Source organism: Leptodactylus fuscus, chromosome 2 (assembly GCF_031893055.1).
Source record: "Leptodactylus fuscus isolate aLepFus1 chromosome 2, aLepFus1.hap2, whole genome shotgun sequence".
NCBI classification, from domain to species: domain Eukaryota; kingdom Metazoa; phylum Chordata; class Amphibia; order Anura; family Leptodactylidae; genus Leptodactylus; species Leptodactylus fuscus.
The window spans coordinates 164,390,696-164,410,689 of record NC_134266.1 but is presented as its reverse complement, the minus strand read 5'-3'; the positions used below and the strand labels follow the sequence as shown (position 1 = coordinate 164,410,689).

The 19,994-nt window shown below is 40.1% G+C and overlaps 1 protein-coding gene across 4 annotated transcripts in view; it reads left to right on the top strand.

Moving 5' to 3' along the window:
• The window catches only part of FRMPD4 (FERM and PDZ domain containing 4), a 461,147-nt gene that overhangs the window by 420,729 nt on the left and 20,424 nt on the right, over positions 1 to 19,994 (top strand). For all 4 annotated transcript variants that reach the window (XM_075265006.1, XM_075265007.1, XM_075265008.1 and 1 more), the window contains 2 exons: positions 9,068 to 9,175; positions 18,717 to 18,848. In XM_075265006.1, coding sequence (XP_075121107.1) covers positions 9,068 to 9,175; positions 18,717 to 18,848 — 240 coding nt within the window. The remainder of the gene's footprint in view (positions 1 to 9,067; positions 9,176 to 18,716; positions 18,849 to 19,994) is intronic.

Genomic DNA, 19,994 nt, shown 5'->3' with positions numbered 1-19,994 from the left:
TAATGACGTGATGGAGTGCTCAAAGTATTACATAAAATGTATTTTGATATGTCACTATATTGAGCATTGACTCACAATGAAATTTGGTTGTATGGTCTATCATGTTTATAGAGAGCAAAGCAGTTTACATGGTTATGGAACTCCTCAGTGGTCATTCATACACTTGCAATATAAGGCACATGATCTATACAGTATACATATATTGTATGTATATTTGTTTTTCAAACCACTAATATTTACTTGTAGCCTCAGTTCATCGTCCAGTGTTTTCTTATTGCACTTCTGTTATCATCATCATCATTACTAGCATCAAGAACATGGGACCTAAACACTGGGGGCTTTATTCACTTCCAATGTTCTTCTCACTTAGAATGCAATACGATTAGAATAATGTAACTATTTCAATGTCTTGTGTCTCCTACCATATCCAATACCGTAGCTATCACTAGCTATTCTGGATAAAATTTTAATAGCATAGTTATAGTTTTATCCAAGGAGGGGAAGCTACCAGCATCTATTGCTATTTTGCAGCAAACTGCAGTACGCTATCTTCCAAAATGCATCTAATAATGAAACTACTGATAATAAGAGATGTGGAAAGCCGAGGTCACTAAATAAGAACACAAATTCCTTTAACATTTGCTATATAAATATTTGTAGAACTTTCTGGAACAAGAAACCATGTGATGATTTGTTGACTAGAATAGAAAGCTTGTTTAGTGCTTTGCCAAGGAGAAGAGGGACTTGTCTGTTAGAAGCTTTTCTTAGGCTTTTCTGAGTCATGGCCACAATGAAATCTGCCATTAATGAATCATCACCTTTAATACAACGCTGTTTTGTGATAAGGAGCCAAGAAATGCTAATAAACTTCATCCTACTGGTTTCTGATACAAGAAAAGACACCCACAGACTCATTTCAGCAGAGAATGCATTGGACCAAAATAGATTCTTAGTTCATACAATTGGACAAGAATTTAGCAGTATTGACATGGAAAATGAAAGAGGTTCTCTGCCAATATATTATTTTACAAAACATGTGCTTGATGTGACAGTGAGAGATAAGGAAAGACTTGGTTTAAGTCATTCAATGACATCCTTTCCGTAGTTCTTTGATCTGAGGACTGGAATAATCTGAGATATACAGGTTGCTATGAATGTGTTGCCTGACAACGACATTAAAAAAACATTGTGGCGGTTTGGAAGTCGATTCAAGAACCAAAGCATAAAAAAAAATATTTAATTATTCAACTCAAACTGGATTTACACTTTACTTTACTTAGCCACCCCTTGTCACCAGTAGGGGGCCAACCTGTGTGTGTCTAATTGTAGTCAGATGATTGAGGGATGCAAGGCCCACAATGGGTAGGTGTAGACGTAGGGTCCCGACCCCGAATATTTCAATTAGAAATGGAACGTCACACTTGTAGATGTGCCAAAAACAATTTATTTGAGTAGAGTGAAACGTTTTTCGATATTTTAAATATCTTCTTCAGACTCTACACATAAAACAAAACAAAATAAGAAAATAAAGAAAACATAAACAAATGCATTTGCATCATAATATGCACAGGAACGTAAAAAGAACATAAATATTCAAGAGCCAGTCCAGGTGGTGCAGGTCTAAGTAGACAGCGTGATTTCCAATATTAGGTAAGTATATCCAATATTCATGTGAAAGCGGGGTAAGTCAGGTTGGAGGCCTCAAGTCATTAAATGGAAAATTAAGAAAAATGAAGAAAAACAACATCTCAATAATAATATGGTATATAAAATATATACAATATGCAATAAAAAGGGGGAGATTGGAAGAGGACTACATGGACACAAGGTCCTTATCTGATGAAAAACCAAGTGATAGACCAGAAGAAGATAGTATATAATAAGGATACCTTCAAATTAAGTTATCACTTCCTAGTTTAGGATTCCTGGGTATAAATGACAGGTTCTGCAGATCATATCAAATAAGAGAAGCTGAGTATCGTGTAGGACAATATTGAACAAATAGTTAAATGATCAGTATCAATATCCAAATCCAAAGGATAATATCCACATGTAACATATAATGCTGTTACAGACATACACAAGATTGTCCAACCATATAAACATGTGCACAGAGAGATACACCTGTTAGGTACAATGTTCCCCAGGAGAATATACAATAAGTAAAGAACAGCTCGTTGTGTGGTAGTAGAATCTTACCTCCGCTCTGTGGAGCCTGCAGGGTCCGCTGTAATGTGCTAATAATGAGCAGTGGATGGTGGGTAAGCGCCAATGGAAAACTGCCGTCTGGCTGAGTAAAGGTGGCGTGCGGCCATGGTCAAAAGTGCCGGCTTATGAATCCAGCCGGGGGCCGTCACATGAATGCGCAACTGCGCATGTCCGGGTAGGAGGAGCCGTGATGAGCGATCACATGACCGCAAAACATGAACCGTAACAAGCGGTCAACTGACCGCGGCATATGAGCGCATGCGCTCAACACAAAGTGCATCAGCGCTTGGCTGGAAGAATGAAGCCGTAGTGAACGGCTGATTGATAGGCGCGCATGCGCTTCGGGCCGGGCTGCGATGCGAGTATCGCGAGACCTCGGTAAGCTATAGTGTAAGCCAGAATAAGCAATAGGTCAGGTGTATAGGAGTGGATGAATGAATCTGCAAAGACTGCTAGTGTGAATAGATCTGTAATAGGACTAGGTACCAAACCACTACAGGAAATGCAATGATGAAATATAGCAGTAGAGAGTGAAGATGACTTAACTAGGACTAATAGGAAAAGGGGTAAGCGAAATGTAGGATAGAGACCCAATAAATTTATTGGGTCTCTATCCTACATTTCGCTTACCCCTTTTCCTATTAGTCCTAGTTAAGTCATCTTCACTCTCTACTGCTATATTTCATCATTGCATTTCCTGTAGTGGTTTGGTACCTAGTCCTATTACAGATCTATTCACACTAGCAGTCTTTGCAGATTCATTCATCCACTCCTATACACCTGACCTATTGCTTATTCTGGCTTACACTATAGCTTACCGAGGTCTCGCGATACTCGCATCGCAGCCCGGCCCGAAGCGCATGCGCGCCTATCAATCAGCCGTTCACTACGGCTTCATTCTTCCAGCCAAGCGCTGATGCACTTTGTGTTGAGCGCATGCGCTCATATGCCGCGGTCAGTTGACCGCTTGTTACGGTTCATGTTTTGCGGTCATGTGATCGCTCATCACGGCTCCTCTTACCCGGACATGCGCAGTTGCGCATTCACGTGACGGCCCCTGGCTGGATTCATAAGCCGGCACTTTTGACCATGGCCACACGCCACCTTTACTCAGCCAGACGGCAGTTTTCCATTGGCGCTTACCCACCATCCACTGCTCATTATTAGCACATTACAGCGGACCCTGCAGGCTCCACAGAGCGGAGGTAAGATTCTACTACCACACAACGAGCTGTTCTTTACTTATTGTATATTCTTCTGGGGAACATTGTACCTAACAGGTGTATCTCTCTGTGCACATGTTTATATGGTTGGACAATCTTGTGTATGTCTGTAACAGCATTATATGTTACATGTGGATATTATCCTTTGGATTTGGATATTGATACTGATCATTTAACTATTTGTTCAATATTGTCCTACACGATACTCAGCTTCTCTTATTTGATATGATCTGCAGAACCTGTCATTTATACCCAGGAATCCTAAACTAGGAAGTGATAACTTAATTTGAAGGTATCCTTATTATATATTATCTTCTTCTGGTCTATCACTTGGTTTTTCATCAGATAAGGACCTTGTGTCCATGTAGTCCTCTTCCAATCTCCCCCTTTTTATTGCATATTGTATATATTTTGTATACCATATTATTATTGAGATGTTGTTTTTCTTCATTTTTCTTAATTTTCCATTTAATGACTTGAGGCCTCCAACCTGACTTACCCCGCTTTCACATGAATATTGGATATACTTACCTAATATTGGAAATCGCGCTGTCTACTTAGACCTGCACCACCTGGACTGGCTCTTGAATATTTATGTTCTTTTTACGTTCCTGTGCATATTATGATGCGAATGCATTTGTTTATGTTTTCTTTATTTTCTTATTTTGTTTTGTTTTATGTGTAGAGTCTGAAGAAGATATTTAAAATATCGAAAAACGTTTCACTCTACTCAAATAAATTGTTTTTGGCACATCTACAAGTGTGACGTTCCATTTCTAATTGTAGTCAGAGTCACATCCACAGTAGATTGTCAGTGTTTGGTATAAAGTCGACCTTTGGTTAGGATTATACAGTTTAGGGGGTGTTCACACTTGCGCCCCTGTCCGTCTGCCGGGTCCTATTCCCCAGAGAAACTACATAGGGGACAGCTTCCTAGCAGTCAGTTTTAAAACTCATTCATTTGAATGTTTAGTAAAAGCTAACCGGTGGAGTCCACCTTCAACCTCTCCACGGGGAGACCGTTTTTTTTGGCCGGACACAAAGTCCTGTATGTCCGACTTTTGGTCCGCCAAAAAAGCTGTTTCCCCGCGGAAAGGCTGCATACAGATACTGGTGGATTGCTTTTAAAACCCCTTCATGAATGGGTTTTAAAACTGACCGCCGGGAAGCCCGTCCCCTATGTAGTTTCTCTGGGGAATAGGACGGAGACCTGGCGGACTGACACAGGGAACACAGGGGTTCAAGTGTGAACGCCCCCTTACAATTAACTAATACTCACTTAGGCTAAGGCCCCACACAGCTAATCGCTGCAGAAGAATGCATTTATTTTTTCCCCACAGTGTTTTTTAAAGAAAGTCCACAAAGTTTTCCTCTGCGGACTTTCTGCCATCATTATAACTATATGGAAAATGCCAGTAATTCCGTAGGTATAATTGACATGCTCCACTGCGGATTTTTGTCTGCAGTGTGTGGATGGGATCAGTCCATCAATCCATGTATGGATGGGATCCACCACAGCTAAAACACTGTGCTTTCACAACACACAATGTAGGACCCCGGCCTAAAAACTCTAAAAGTTGAGTCCATTTTGATGACATGAAAAATCTGCTTTTTTATGAGTGTAAGCACCAGTCAGGTTTACACCATGTTCACATATAGTCCAAAATCACTGGAAATAACTTCTTATCTATGGCTAAATTTACATATAGTTTTTTCTATTTTTTATGTAGATTGTGAGCCCCACATAGGGATCACAATGTACATTTTTTCCCTTAGCAGTATGTCTTTGTAGAAAGGGAGGAAATCCACACAAACACGGAGAGAACATACAAACTACTTGCAGATGTTATTCCTAGCAGGATTTGAACCCAGGACCCCAGCACTGGAAGGCTGCAGTGCTAACCACTGAGTCTCCGTATTGCCCCAGCATTGCATATAGTTTTTAACATGAACTTTATATTTCACTTTTACTGCAAATCCAAAATCCATACAGAGAATGTTGTGGAATTGAGATACTACTGCTTGCCCGAATATCTGGAAAGATTTCCCTTTGTAGATTATCAATATGCGTACAGATGTAGAACTGTTTAACTCAATTTTCTACAGTGTGATAACCTTTTGCAGAGTCATATCCTATCTCAGAAGACACCAAAAGTCTTTGAAAACCCATTGAGGCATTGCATATATGTTGCGTTTAGAACGTGGCGGAAATAACAGTGTGTATTACAGTACCTGCAAGGGGGATGGGATCTAGTTATCCTCATTCACATGTTGCAGAAAAAAATCTGTAACAGAAATGCTGTAATTTCAAAAACGCTCACATCTATGTAAATCACAGCATGTCAATTATACCTATGGAAACAATGGCGGTTTCCTATAAGTATAATAGTGACAGAAAGTAATTATTAAAATCTATGAAAGAAGAGGAAAACGTCTCCACAGTCCGGCTTCCAATAAAATTTAGCTTTTATTCCATATGAAGATTAAAAAAACATAAGATACAGTGCACAAAGAAAAAAGAAAAGCATGATGAAAAATCATCATGCTTTTCTTGTTTCTTTGTTATTGGAAGCCGGACTGTGGAGACGTTTTCCTCTTCTTTCATACATTTGACATAGCTTTGTTGAGTCCCAAAGCACGGATCTCACACTCTGAAGACTTCCAGAGTTACATGGTGAGTTGCAACCAATATACTACTAGACAAATTATTAAAATCGTCTAAAAGCAAAACTGTCTTAGGGTTAGTTCACACGTTGAGGGGGGCCGCGTCTCTCTCTGGTCAAAACCCGCCTGCTGCGACCATCGCGGTCGCGGCTTTCCCCTCCTATGTCGGCTCAAATGAATGAGCCGACATAGGAGGGTGCTGCCGCAGCTTCCGCCTGAAGATAGGACATGTCGCTTCTTTTCTCCGCTAGCAGCAGCCCGCTGCTAGCGCAAAAAAGAAGCCCGGTGGTCTGCATAGACCACCATTGTAAAGGGGCAGATTTTGAAGCGAAATCCGCTGTCAAAATCCGCCCCTTTGCCCACGTGTGAACGAGCCCTTAGTTGCCCCGAGCAGCCAGTCACAATGTAGCTATTCATTTTTAGGAGCAGAAGACAAAATAAAAGTTGCACTGTGATTAGTTTCTATGGGCAAAAGTTTTGCTTTTAGACCATTTCAATAAATCTTACTCCTTCAGTCATGTGCACTTACACATGTTCCTTACTTTATGTAGACATAAACTCAATACCATATCCCATATAAATCGGACAGAAAAAGATTTGATTAGTTTTATTGTATTCATTTTACTGTATTCATTCAGAAACATGTACTGTGTATGTAATATCTCACTCACATGTATTATACTTTACCAATTCTATATGTCAGTAAGGCCCGGTTCATATCTGCGTTCGGTATTCCGTTCTGCTTGGGGACCCCCCTGCAGAAACCTATACGCATTAATGAGGTCTTCCTCTTTCTCTTCTGTTTTTCCTTAGCTGCCATGGACTCCTAGTATATCTTCTCTTCTCAGTTTATCTGTGTCTACGTCTGTAACATATTACTGTGTATTATCCTGTATCTGTACTACTATGCTGCTGTAACACGCTGAAATTTCCCCAAGGTGGGACTATTAAAGGATTATCTTATCTTATCTTAAGTGGTTAGATAAGAAACCACACAGACCCCATAGACTATAATGGAGTCTGTGTGTTTTCTGTGCAGTGTCCGCACTAATCATGCGGAGAGAAAAGCGCTAACTGCTTTTTAATGCATATAGGTTTCCATTCTGGGGGTCCCCAAGCAGACTCCCTGAACGGAATACCGAATGTAGATGTGAAACGGGCCTTAGTCATACAGTCCTATGAAAAAGTTTGGGCACCCCTATTAATCTTAATCATTTTTTGTTCTAAATATTTTGGTGTTTGCAACAGTTTGATATATTTCAGTTCAGTTTGATATATCTAATAACTGATGGACACAGTAATATTTCAGGATTGAAATGAGGTTTATTGTACTAACAGAAAATGTGCAATATGCATTAAACCAAAATTTGACCGGTGCAAAAGTATGGGCACCCTTATCATTTTATTGATTTGAATTCCCCTAACTACTTTTTACTGACTTACTGAAGCACAAAATTGGTTTTGTAACCTCAGTGAGCTTTGAACTTCATAGCCAGATGTATCCAATCATAAGAAAAGGTATTTAAGGTGGCCAATTGCAAGTTGATCTCCTATTTGAATCTCCTCTGAAGAGTGGCATCATGGGCTACTCAAAACAACTCTCACTCAAATGATCTGAAAACAAAGATTGTTCAACATAGTTGTTCAGGGGAAGGATACCAAAAAGTTGTCTCAGAGATTTAACCTGTCAGTTTCCACTGTGAGGAACATAGTAAGGAAATGGAAGACCACAGGGACAGTTCTTGTTAAGCCCAGAAGTGGCAGGCCAAGAAAAATATCAGAAAGGCAGAGAAGAAGAATGGTGAGAACAGTCAAGGACAATCCACAGACCACCTCCAAAGAGCTGCAGCATCATCTTGCTGCAGATGGTGTCACTGTGCATCGGTCAACTATACAGCGCACTTTGCACAAATAGAAGCTGTATGGGAGAGTGATGAGAAAGAAGCCGTTTCTGCACGTACGCCACAAATAGAGTTGCCTGAGGTATGAAAAAGCACATTTGGACAAGGAAGCTTCATTTTGGAAACAAAAATTGAGTTGTTTGGTTATAAAAAAAAGGCGTTATGCATGGCGTCCAAAAAGAAACAGCATTCCAAGAAAAACACATGCTACCCACTGTAAAATTTGGTGGAGGTTCCATCATGCTTTGGGGCTGTGTGGCCAATGCTGGCATCGGGAATCTTGTTAAAGTTGAGAGTCGCATGGATTCCACTCAGTATCAGCAGATTCTTGAGAATAATGTTCAAGAATCAGTGACGAAGTTGAAGTTACGCCGGGGATGGATATTTCAGCAAGACAATGATCCAAAACACCGCTCCAAATCCTCAGGCATTCATGCAGAGGAACAATTACAATGTTCTGGAATGGCCATCCCAGTCCCCAGACCTGAATATCATTGAACATCTGTGGGATGATTTGAAGCGGGCTGTCCATGCTCGGCGACCATCTAACTTAACTGAACTTGAATTGTTTGTCCAAAATACCTTTATCCAGGATCCAGGAACTGATTAAAAGCTACAGGAAGCGACTAGAGGCTGTTATCTTTGCAAAAGGAGGATCTACTAAATATTAATGTCACTTTTCTGTTGAGGTGCCCATACTTTTGCACCGGTCAAATTTTGGTTTAATGCATATTGCACATTTTCTGTTAGTACAATAAACCTCATTTCAATCCTGAAATATTACTGTGTCCATCAGTTATTAGATATATCAAACTGAAATGGCTGTTATAAACACCAAAATATTTAGAACTAAAAATGTTTAAGATTAATAGGGGTGCCCAAACTTTTTCATAGGACTGTAGCTGTTATGTTATTTGGGATGATTTTTTTTTTTTTTTTTACTATTCACAAACTTGTACTTATCAGATATCTCACATTTCTTATTACCATTTGTTTCCATCCCACCACCAAAATATCTAATAGTAAAAAAGAAATGCTAAATTAACCTATTGCTTCCTTATATTTCTATAGGAAACAGTCAAAGACAATTCACTTCTGTTTATGCCAAACGTCCTAAAAGTGTATTTAGAAAATGGGCAAACCAAGTCTTTTCGTTTTGACAGTGGTACTTCTATAAAGGTAAGATCAAAGATTGTGAGGCTATATCTCTTGATGTCTTGAGTTTCTACTGTGTGTCAATGACCAGTACGTTCTAGAAGATCTCTAAATTAATATTTAATGAAATAGTAAATGAAATATCTGTTTTACAGACAAAAGATATGGCTCATGAATAAGCAGGCCGTATGTCTATGTCTTCACAAAGGCATTGCTCAAAGGACGACATAACTATAAATCATAGGCTTTACAATGAATCCTTTCTAGTTGAAGCTTCCTTTCTGAAAAGGAAGGAGGGGGGGGGAGTTTATTAAGGCTGGCATTTCATATGGCATTTGTTATCTATTCCCCCACTGGCGTAAGATGCGCAAGAACTACCTATGGCTTCTTAAGGAAGTTGTTGAAAAGACGTAAAATTATGTGCAGGTAATAGCGGAAGGCTACAAAATAAAAATGCATTCATACCTACCTGGACTTCCTTATATATGGACCAAGTTGTTGCATCGTTGTTAGTTATTCATGTACCCAGAAACTTATAACAATAAATTGCCCATAGGAGTAACACGGTGGCTCAGTGGTTAGCACTGCAGCCTTGCAGCGCTGGAGTCCTGGGTTCAAATCCTGTTCTCCCCGTGTTTGCATGGATTTCCTCCCATACTCCAAAAGACATGCTGATAGGGAAAAAAATTTACATTGTGAGCCCTAGATGGGGCTCACAATTTACATAATTAAAAAACAAAAAGAAAAAACAATAAGGTGCCCATGTCATTTGTCATTCTTCAGCTGTTTTCAATTGAAAGTAAGTGTCCATTCTACCGACACATGGTCTATGATTAGGTTGGGATATCAGACAGCATTTATACTACATTGTCGTATCTGTTACACCTTTTTAGATTAAAAAAAAAAAAAAATGAACCCTTTATTTACAAATTTGGAGTGCTGGGGGGGGGGGGGGGGGTTTCTGCCTATTTGGGACAATGATAATTTTTTAATCCTTCTATACTTTTCTTAGATTTTTTTTTGTAAGACCACTATTTACTGGGAGTGAGTCAGCACAAAAATTAATGCCTTGGTTATCATACAGTCTCCTTACTCATTTGCTCCTCTGCCTCTATACTCCTTGTAAATGCCCCTGTTAATCTCAAAGTTATCCCCTCCCCCCATCTGAATTCCTCAGGAACTAATTTGCACATTGATAGAACGGTGAATTCTTCTGTGTTGGAGCGTTACATTAAGAGGTCTACTACTGAAATTTGTGTGTGTTTAGTTAATTATGTATTTAATTATATATTTGTACTGACAGACTCTCTTTGAAAAGAACCTATCATGTTTTTTTTTTTTTTTTTTTACCATGAACTGGTCCCTAGCCTCAAGTAATGACCTTTCCTATTGTGCTCCTCACTAAGATTTCTGCTGATGACAAGTAAAGTTTAAAATATTAGATTGGCATATGCAAATTTACCTTAATTAGTCACATAGTCATAGCGCTAAATTACACCTTGTGTAGCGTAAATGACATGCCCCTCACTGTCTAACGTCAGCCTAATACCCTAGCTAACGGCTGACCTCACGGGATCTCATGTAGTGTGATGGTTATGACTAGATGAAGCTGCTAGGTAAGTTTACATAACTTATAACTTGACTTTCAGCAACAGAAAGCTCAAGAAAAATCAATACTTGATGCTGGACACACTGGGGTCAGTTAAAAATGACCTTTTATGTCCTCTAACATTGGATGTGTGTCTCTCTCTCTCTCTCTCTCTCTCTCTCTATATATATATATATATATATATCTGGTATCTGCCCTGGTTGCAAAGACATTGGTGCCGATATTTTCGCTACCAATATCTCTGCCCTGTCAGAGGGGCTGGCCTGAAAGCCTAGCAATGACACTTACGTTCCCCCAGACAGTACAAAACTATGGAAGTGTGTGGAGGACTTTCTTATCAATATCTCTGCAAACGGGTCACATACCTGCAAAACTGATAGTGTGCTGAATACACCACACTGTGCTGTCAGCTCTGTAGCAGTATATAATATGTAAAATGTTAGAGGGCATGGAAAGTCCTCTTTAAGGATGCAAAAAAAAACCAAAACACCTGACAGGTTCCCTTTAAGGAACTAGCAGTGGCGATTACCTCAGAACTACAGTACTTCCACATTGAGCAGTTTATACACACATTAGCACACATTTTGTAATACCTATCCAGTTCATAATATTAAAATATACATTTGTACTATGATTCCTTTAGTGGAAATTATTTCAGAGGTTTCATAGTCAAGAGTAGCCAAAGCGTATGACAACAGTTATATTTTACAGGTTTTATCGCAGACTGCCGCTCCTCTCTAATTTTCTTAGTGACCTGGTTGGTAACCTTTTGTACTCGGCTACACTCGTTGTTTTAATGGTTTCGAGGCTAATACGTGCTTCAATAAAGCATTGTAATAACATAGTGTTATAGCTGTTCTGAACCAAATACGTGGCTTTCAACCTGCCAAAGCGTAACCTTGTAATAATGAAAAACAGAGTTTGTCCATATGTTTTATCTTTTATATGAAGCATAACCTTCCTCATACACAACAAATTGACAGTGATCCATTGAAATCACATACTGAGGAACCTATTTATTAAAAAATATATCAAAATTGGAAATGTGTACCATGTAGTTCGGATGTGTCATTACATGAGGTCAGAGACCCAGAGTATATTAATTGTGCATGAGTGGTCCACAATGGGGCATAATACTGTGTGCAGGAGCCACTATGGGGCATAATACTGTGTGCAGGGGTCACTATCGGCATAATACTGTGTGCAGGGGCCACTAAGGGACATAATACTGTGTGCAGGGACCACTTTGGGGCATAATACTGTGTGCAAGGGCCACTGTGGGATATAATACTATGTGCAGGAGCCACTATGGGGCATAATATTGCATACAGGGTCCCCTATGGGGCATAATACCATGTGCAGGGGTCACTATCGGCATAATACTTTATGCAAGGACCACTATGGGGCATAATACTGTGTGCAAAGCCCACTATGGAGCATAATACTGTGTGCAAGGGCCACTATAGGGCATAATACTGTGTGTTGGGGCCACTGTGGGGCATAATACTGTGTACAGGGGCCACTATGGGGCATAATACTGTGTGCAGGGGTGTTATGGTCAGCAGGATTTATTAAAAAAAAAAAAAACTAAACAACTGAAAAACCCTGCAGAGCCCTCTGGGCTACTGACTGCTAAAAACCTGGCGTGAACAGTGTCTGACAGTTGATGTCACTGCCAGCTAAATTAAACAACCAGGTTTGCTCTGTAACCAATCACAGAGCCCTGTGCAGTCAGAGCAGCTGCACAAATAAACAAACTGGCTAGCCTGAACTCCAGGACAAGCCAGAGACCAAGCAAACCTTGTGTGTAGTTGTTCCACCCAACCACCCAGGCAACTACTGCCAAGCCCACTCCCAGTCACCCTGTCTGAGAAGGAATGCTAGCTGACCCTACTGAGTTTTATCACACACATACAAGGCAGCATGCTGCCTCACTAACAGTGGCATTGCTACCTCAGGGTTAATTTACTAGCTAGGGCAATAAATGTTTACAGGCTGGAACACACACACACACACACACACACACACACACACACACACACACACACACACACACACACACACACACACACACACACACACACACACACACACACACACACACACACACACACACACACACACACACACACACACACACACCATTTCAGGTTTCAGATTGTGATCACAGAGCACCAGGCGTCCAGACCAGCCCCCTTATATAGGCAAGGGGCAGTCACCAGCAAATAGCCCAGCTGCCCAATCCGAGCGTCCACAGGTCGACACACCAGTCCATCAAAGACTTGACCACACCCGGCTGTTGCAAGGCAGGTTAACCCCTGCAACCCTGGACTGTACAGAAGAACAGGCAGCGACGCCCATCTCATGGCCGCAGCTTCTGCACAATCCTAACAAGGGGCTACTATGGGGCATAATACTGTGTGCAGGGGCCACTATGGGGCATAATACTGTGTGCAGGGGCCATTATGGGGCATAATTCTATGTGCAGGGACCACTATGGGGCATAATAGTGTGTGCAGGGGGGAGGTGGAGAAGGGGCTTGGGGGTGTCAGTCAGGGGTCAGGGGGGAGTTAATTATTCCAGAGTTCCCCCTACAATTTTTTCCCCAATGTATGCACTGTTTGGGTTACATTGTAAAGTTCACTTAATGTACTATATAGAACAGAATAGCTTAGGCAAGAAAGGAACTCTGCATGTATAGTAATTGCATCTGTACACAGTGTGTGTACTGACTCCACACAGGTGTGTTTTTTTTTCATTATATATTCTACCGCCTTTAAGAAAATTATATTAGAAAAATCTTTAAGCCTTCCCCTACATATTTATTCTAAAAATTCAAATGGCCGTTATTTTATTTTACTTATTACTTATTTACTTAACTTTATTTGACAAAATAATGTTATTGTAAGAGACCTTAAAAATCACAGCCCAGAAGAATGCCATCCTAGGGACGAAGGGATGACAAGTAATATCACATATAGTTACACATTTTCTAATAAAATAAGAACTACATAAGCATATATAACTATATATACTGTGCAGCTTAGGGAGGAAAATATTACCTGGCAGGGACAGATGTGCGTGTTTTATCATTTTTAATTCTTTGCTTATTTTAGAACATAGAACACAATTTAATCTTGGAATAGCATTGCTCTTATGTAATGTGATTTTAATCATAATGGCAAGCTTCATGATACACAACAAAACATACATCAGGCTTAGCGGCAGCTACTCTTTCCTCCTTTGTGTCAGCCAGTAATTAGAATTGCCATTATAAGTAGATTATGAGTTAATATCCTCCTATCAGAGGGAATCACATTTCTGATCAACTTTCAACACTTGGATTTGTGGTTGACATTAAAGTAGTTTGGTCCTCTGCATGTCCCCCTGTCTCATTAAGGAAACCAATGAGTCTCTAAGCTGTGATATGGGATCAGCAATGTTTAATTGGTGCCGTAATCTACCTAATCCAAATATGTCTATCTGCTTTCCCATTACTTCTCTCATTGTACTTAACATTTCCTATTTAGCAATCTATGCCATCTGTCTATGCCACATGCAGAATAAAGCACGGCAGCACAGATTAAGATCCTGGTAATTTATTTGCATAGGTATTTTTTGCATGTATGACATATATATTAATGTGGCGTTCCATGAAGACTATCTTATTGTATTCTTGTTGAAGCTTTTGAAGCTATATAGTAAACTGTTAGTAATCAGTCATTGAAAAACTTACATGATATGCATCGTCACTTCAGTTATGTTTTAATGTTTTTTGCAGGAATGTTTGGATTTTTTTATATTTTATTAAAGATTTTTTTCACTTTTATTAACAACTATCTTTAAGGCTGGGGCCCCAGTTTGTGAAAAACCATCCACACATTGCAGAAAAAATCTGCAGCGTTTTCAAAAAGGCAAACGTTTTTTCACATCACAGCATGTTAATTATACCCACACAAAAACTGATGTGTTCTGTATAGTTAAGATAGAGGCAGAAAGTCTGTGATGCATTTCCGCTGTGGTCTCTTCCACATCATTTTTTGGCTGCAGCTTGCTACATAAGGCCTTAGCCTATAGGGCAGGGGTCTCAAACTCAATTTACACAGGGGCCACTGGAGGTAGAGTCTGGGTGAGGCTGGGCCGCATCAGATTTTCCACAAGCTATGCTCGCCGCAGCAAATTTAGCTCCGCCCAATTTTATGATGACTCCACCCATTCTTAGTCATTTTCCATGTGCCCCCACACAGTATAATCCTCCTACAGTCACCCGTACATTATATGTCCCCACATTATAATTTCCCTTCCAACTGTCCCACAGTATTAGGTCCCTCTCCTGGTGCCCCAGTGTAAACTGGGGGAAACTAGAGGGGACATGAAACTGGGCAGCTGGAGGGGGACATAACACAGTGGGGGTAGTTGGAGGGGGGCAATAAATTAATGGCAGCTGAAGTGGGACATTAAACTGGGGGCAACTAGAGGGGGACATTAAACTCAGGAGGCTAGAAGCAGACATTAAACTGTAGGGGTAGGTGGACGGGGACATTAAACTGGGGACAACTAGAGGCAGACAGGTCCCCCTCCAGCTACTCCCACGGTTTAATGCCCCCTCCAGTTGTCCCCAGTTTAAGTGCCCCCCTTCATCTACCCTCAGTTTCATCTCCCCCCACCATTTCTCCCCCAGTTTGATATCCCCCTTCATTTGCCCCATTTTATGTCCCCCCTCCATCTGTCCCCAGTTTTTTGTTGTCCCTCCATCTGCCCCAGTTTCATATGCCCCATCCATCTGTCCCCAGTTTCATATTCCCCTCCATCTACCCCAATTTCAGATACCGCCTTCATCTGCCTCCATTTTCATGTCCCCCCCTCCATCTCTGCCCCTAGGTTACTGACACACACACACTGACACACACACACTGACACACTCCATCTCACATTCCTCTCAGTACTACATCTCTTCATCTTTCGGCTGGCACACTAAGACACCCCTCCAATAGTCACGTGATGTCTGATGTCACACACAGGTCCTTGAGTCTTAAACTTCAGCAGTACTAGCTTTCCACTGATCACCCTGTTATAACAGCAATAAAAGTGATGGGTGATCAGTGGAAAGCTAGTACTGCTGAAGTTTAAGACTGAAGGACCTGTGGGTGACGTCAGACGTCACCTGACTATTGGAGGCGTGTCTTAGTGTGCCGGCCAAAAGATGACTATAGTGGGAAATGCAGGGAGCTGTGCGGGGGCCGCAAACTTTCATCCCGCGGGCCGCAGTTGGCCCGCGGGCCGCAAGTTTGAGACCCCTGCTATAGGGGATTTCCCATCTTCCTGTTTCATCAGCTTAGCCTGATGTCTCTTCTTCTCACTTCCTGTATTCTTCATCAAACAGTCAAAACTGCCTCCCCCCAGCTTGCTGAACAGGAGTAACATCTCTGCCTGTTCTGGTCTCTGCGCCACCCTCTGCTAACATTCTGAGGCGCAGGAGGCGTGTGCAGTTTGATAACTTGCTTAGAGTTTTTGGTTGCATTGTCTGAACACTGTCCTATTCCTTCACCTTGTTAATTGATTTTCCACCACACCCGTCTCTTTCACCTTCACCTCTAAGAGTTAAGTTTTGTTTTGCCCTGTGATTGACAATCTGCCTTCCTATCAGGTTCAGGGCGGGTTCTTCCTCCCTATTTATTCTTGGCTCACATTCACATTGTTGCTTGCTATTGCTGTTTATTCATGTATTCTGATTCTTGACCTCTGGCTTTCCCTACTGACTACTCTCTGGGATATATATTTTGACACTGCATTGCTTGACTGTTACCGAACCCTGGCTAGCTCACCTCCCTTTGTTGTTGTTGTCTTGTCTGCATTTTGTGTGTCATGTATATAGGAAAGGATCGTTCTCCAAGTTGCTGCCTATTACATAGGATAGGACTAGGCAAGCAGGAAGGGACAGTGGGGGGCTTCAGCTTAGGGATAACTGTCTCTTGTGCCCCTTCCCAGGATTTACAGCAGCTACTGGGGAATTGCTCCTATTGCAATTCCCTTACAACAGGACACTATGAAATATCATAATATAGACTTTGCCTGAGAGATTATTTATTATGATTACTAGAAATCTAGTATAAATACAGATCAAATAATATGCACAGTAAATGTGTATTACATAATACATGTTTGTATAATGTATAAACTTACTATGCTTCTATAGTGTTATCTGTGTGTTTACATAGACAGACAGCAGACTGGGCTTTATCAGCAAACTGCAATTAGCTGAACTGAATGTCCTGCTGAGCTGTAGGTAACAGTGAGAACACTGAGAGTCCCCCTCCATGACGTAATTTCTCCTATCTTATCAGACAAATCCGGCTGCATGGAAACAATAGGAGGAATAATTTCATACAGCAGGCAAATAAAGCAGCATTGCGAAAGCAATGCATTGCGGAAAACTTCAATTTATATAAGCTGGCAGTATAGATAGGATCTTTGAGATGGCCTCACTCAGCAAATCGCTGCAAAAAATGCTGCAGAAAAAATGTGGTGGAAACCGTATCACGTTTTTTTTCTGCAGCATTTTTCACAGAAAGTCTGCAGTTTTCCTCTTCTGACTCTCTGCCCCTATTATACTTATACCTCCAACAACAGCGTTTAATTGGTATGTGTTTTTTAAATGACAGCTTTTTGTTGCTGCTTTTTTCTGCAATGTTCGGAAGGGATTAGCTAGATTCCAATCCACTTTGCAGGTAATGAAAATGGCCCAAACGCTGCGTGCTCTCTATCTGGGGCCCGGCTTTAAGTTTCTACTTAGGAATGCTGTGATTGAGCATTGCTAAGGGAACTCCATACTCAATCTGTACTAGCGGAATGTGGCTAGTACCGTATATACTCGAATATAAGCCGAATTTTTCTGCACAGTTTTTGTGCTGAAAAAGCCCCCCTTATACTCGAGTCAAGGAGGTCTATGACCAGCCGCAATAGTAATGTATAGAATCTCCCATAAAATAGTTAAAAAAAAACAACAAAAAACGAAGCCTTAAAAAAATGTAATAAAAAGATAAAGTAAATAGAAGTTCTAAATCACTCCTTTCCCTAGAATACATATAAAATTAGAAAATTACTGTGATACACATACACATTAGGTATTCCTGTGTCTGAAAGTGCCTGGTCTACTGAATATAGGGGATCTGCAGTGCTCCTGTTCCATCAGGAAGGGGTTAATAGGAGCATTACAGATACCTTATATTCAGCCAGGCTGAATTCCAAGTGGGGGAAAAAAAAACAGTCCAGGGAAGCTCAGGGAAGGGGCAGACAGACAACCAAAACACCCCCTCCCCTTCCCCAGCACCCAGCAACTACTGCACCCAAAAATTCTGACCATTTTAAATTTTGAAATATTCCAGTAGCTGCTGCATTCCCCCCCCCCCCCCCCTTCGGCTTATACTCGAGTCAATAAGTTTTCCCAGTTTTTTGTGGTAAAATTAGGGGCCTTGGCTTATATTCGGATGGGCTTATACTTGAGTATATATGGCATTACATGCAAAGACAGACTCTGTAGCCTGCCTCCACTCTACCTTCCACAGATACATATTTAATGGGTGAGTTTTACATGTCATCAATAAATCATGTAATCAATTAATGTAATCACTAAACAGCGCTGCTTTTATGTATATATTGTATGTTTTATAGATTTATTGAAGAGAATATAATTATTAAGAATTACCATTCTCGCATTCTCTATTTAATAATAAACAAAGATTAATGAATGAATTAATTAATTAATTAATTAATGTTATGACCTCAAAGATCATATGTTTCATCAGTAAAAAAAAAAGTCAGCTTGGAAAATATCTATAAGTTTTGCTCCTATTTTTTCTTGCAATTTAATATATAGATATTTTTGTGCTATAATTACTAGATGGAATCTTAGAAATGTGATGTGTTTTATACTGAAATATTATGTTTTTCTTGCAGGATGTTATATTAACACTCCAAGAAAAGCTTTCAATAAAGTGCATTGAACACTTTTCCTTGATGCTAGAGCAAAGAACTGAGGGAGCTGGAACCAAACTCCTTTTGTTACATGAACAGGAGACACTAACTCAGGTATTTATCTTACTAAACCTTCTAGACAATAAAAGTAAGACTGAAAAAAGGAAATTTATTTTTGGTTCATATGTGATTAAAAAAGTTGGCCAATAATACATTTACCTGTCTACTGGGTGAAGTGAACACCTATTCTAAAATGTGTTTTTCATATGACATTTCATATACTGTCCATTGGGCCGTTGATACAAGTGTTCCAGTTATGTGTTAAATTATAAACTGTGTAAGATCACTGCTGGAACAGACTTAAGGTTATTGGTGGACAGTAAACTTTTAGCAACCAGTGCCAGGCAACTGCTGGTAAAATCATGAGCTGTATTAGAAAAAGAAAATATGCTCATGAAAAGGATATACAAATCACTGGTTAAACCACATATAGAATAATGCGCAAGATTTTGGGCACCAGTATATAGGAAATATATAGCTGAACTAGAGTGGGTGCAAAGGACGACCACCAAAGGATTGGATGATTTGTAGTATAAAAACAAGATAAAAAAGACAGCTAAGGGAGCAATCTAATCACATTGTACAAGTATATAAATGGATAGTACAGAGATCTTTCCAAGGCCTGTAACAATGACAAGGGGACATCCTCTATATTTAGAAGATAAAAGGTCATAGGCAGGGCTTCTTTACAGAAAGAGCAGTGAGACTATGGAAATCACGGCCACAATATGTGGAGATGACTGATAACTTTTATGTTCAAGAGGAGCCTGGAAGCCTTTCTTGAATGTAATACTATCATAGGTTACGGGCTCTATACATTTTTAGGATAAGATGTTCATATCCAGAAACTATGTTAAATTACCAAATTTGGAGTTGGTAAGGAATTTTTACCTTGTGGATTCTCTTTGCCTTTCACATGATAGCTTTATAGATTGGAATTCTGTCTTTAACCAACCATATTTATTATGTTACATAAAGAAATGAATAAAGTGGTAGAAATTACCATAAAATATAGCTGATTGCTCAGCATGCTCTATACACTATTCCTTTTAGGCCTTATTCTCATAGGTTTTTTCAATGGCCATCACACAGCCATAATAAAAACTAAGAAAATGAATGAATAGATCCACATGCCTATTTTTACAACTTTTCACACTCTAATCTAACGTTACATCACCTATTGGCTGGCTTACTTACTAT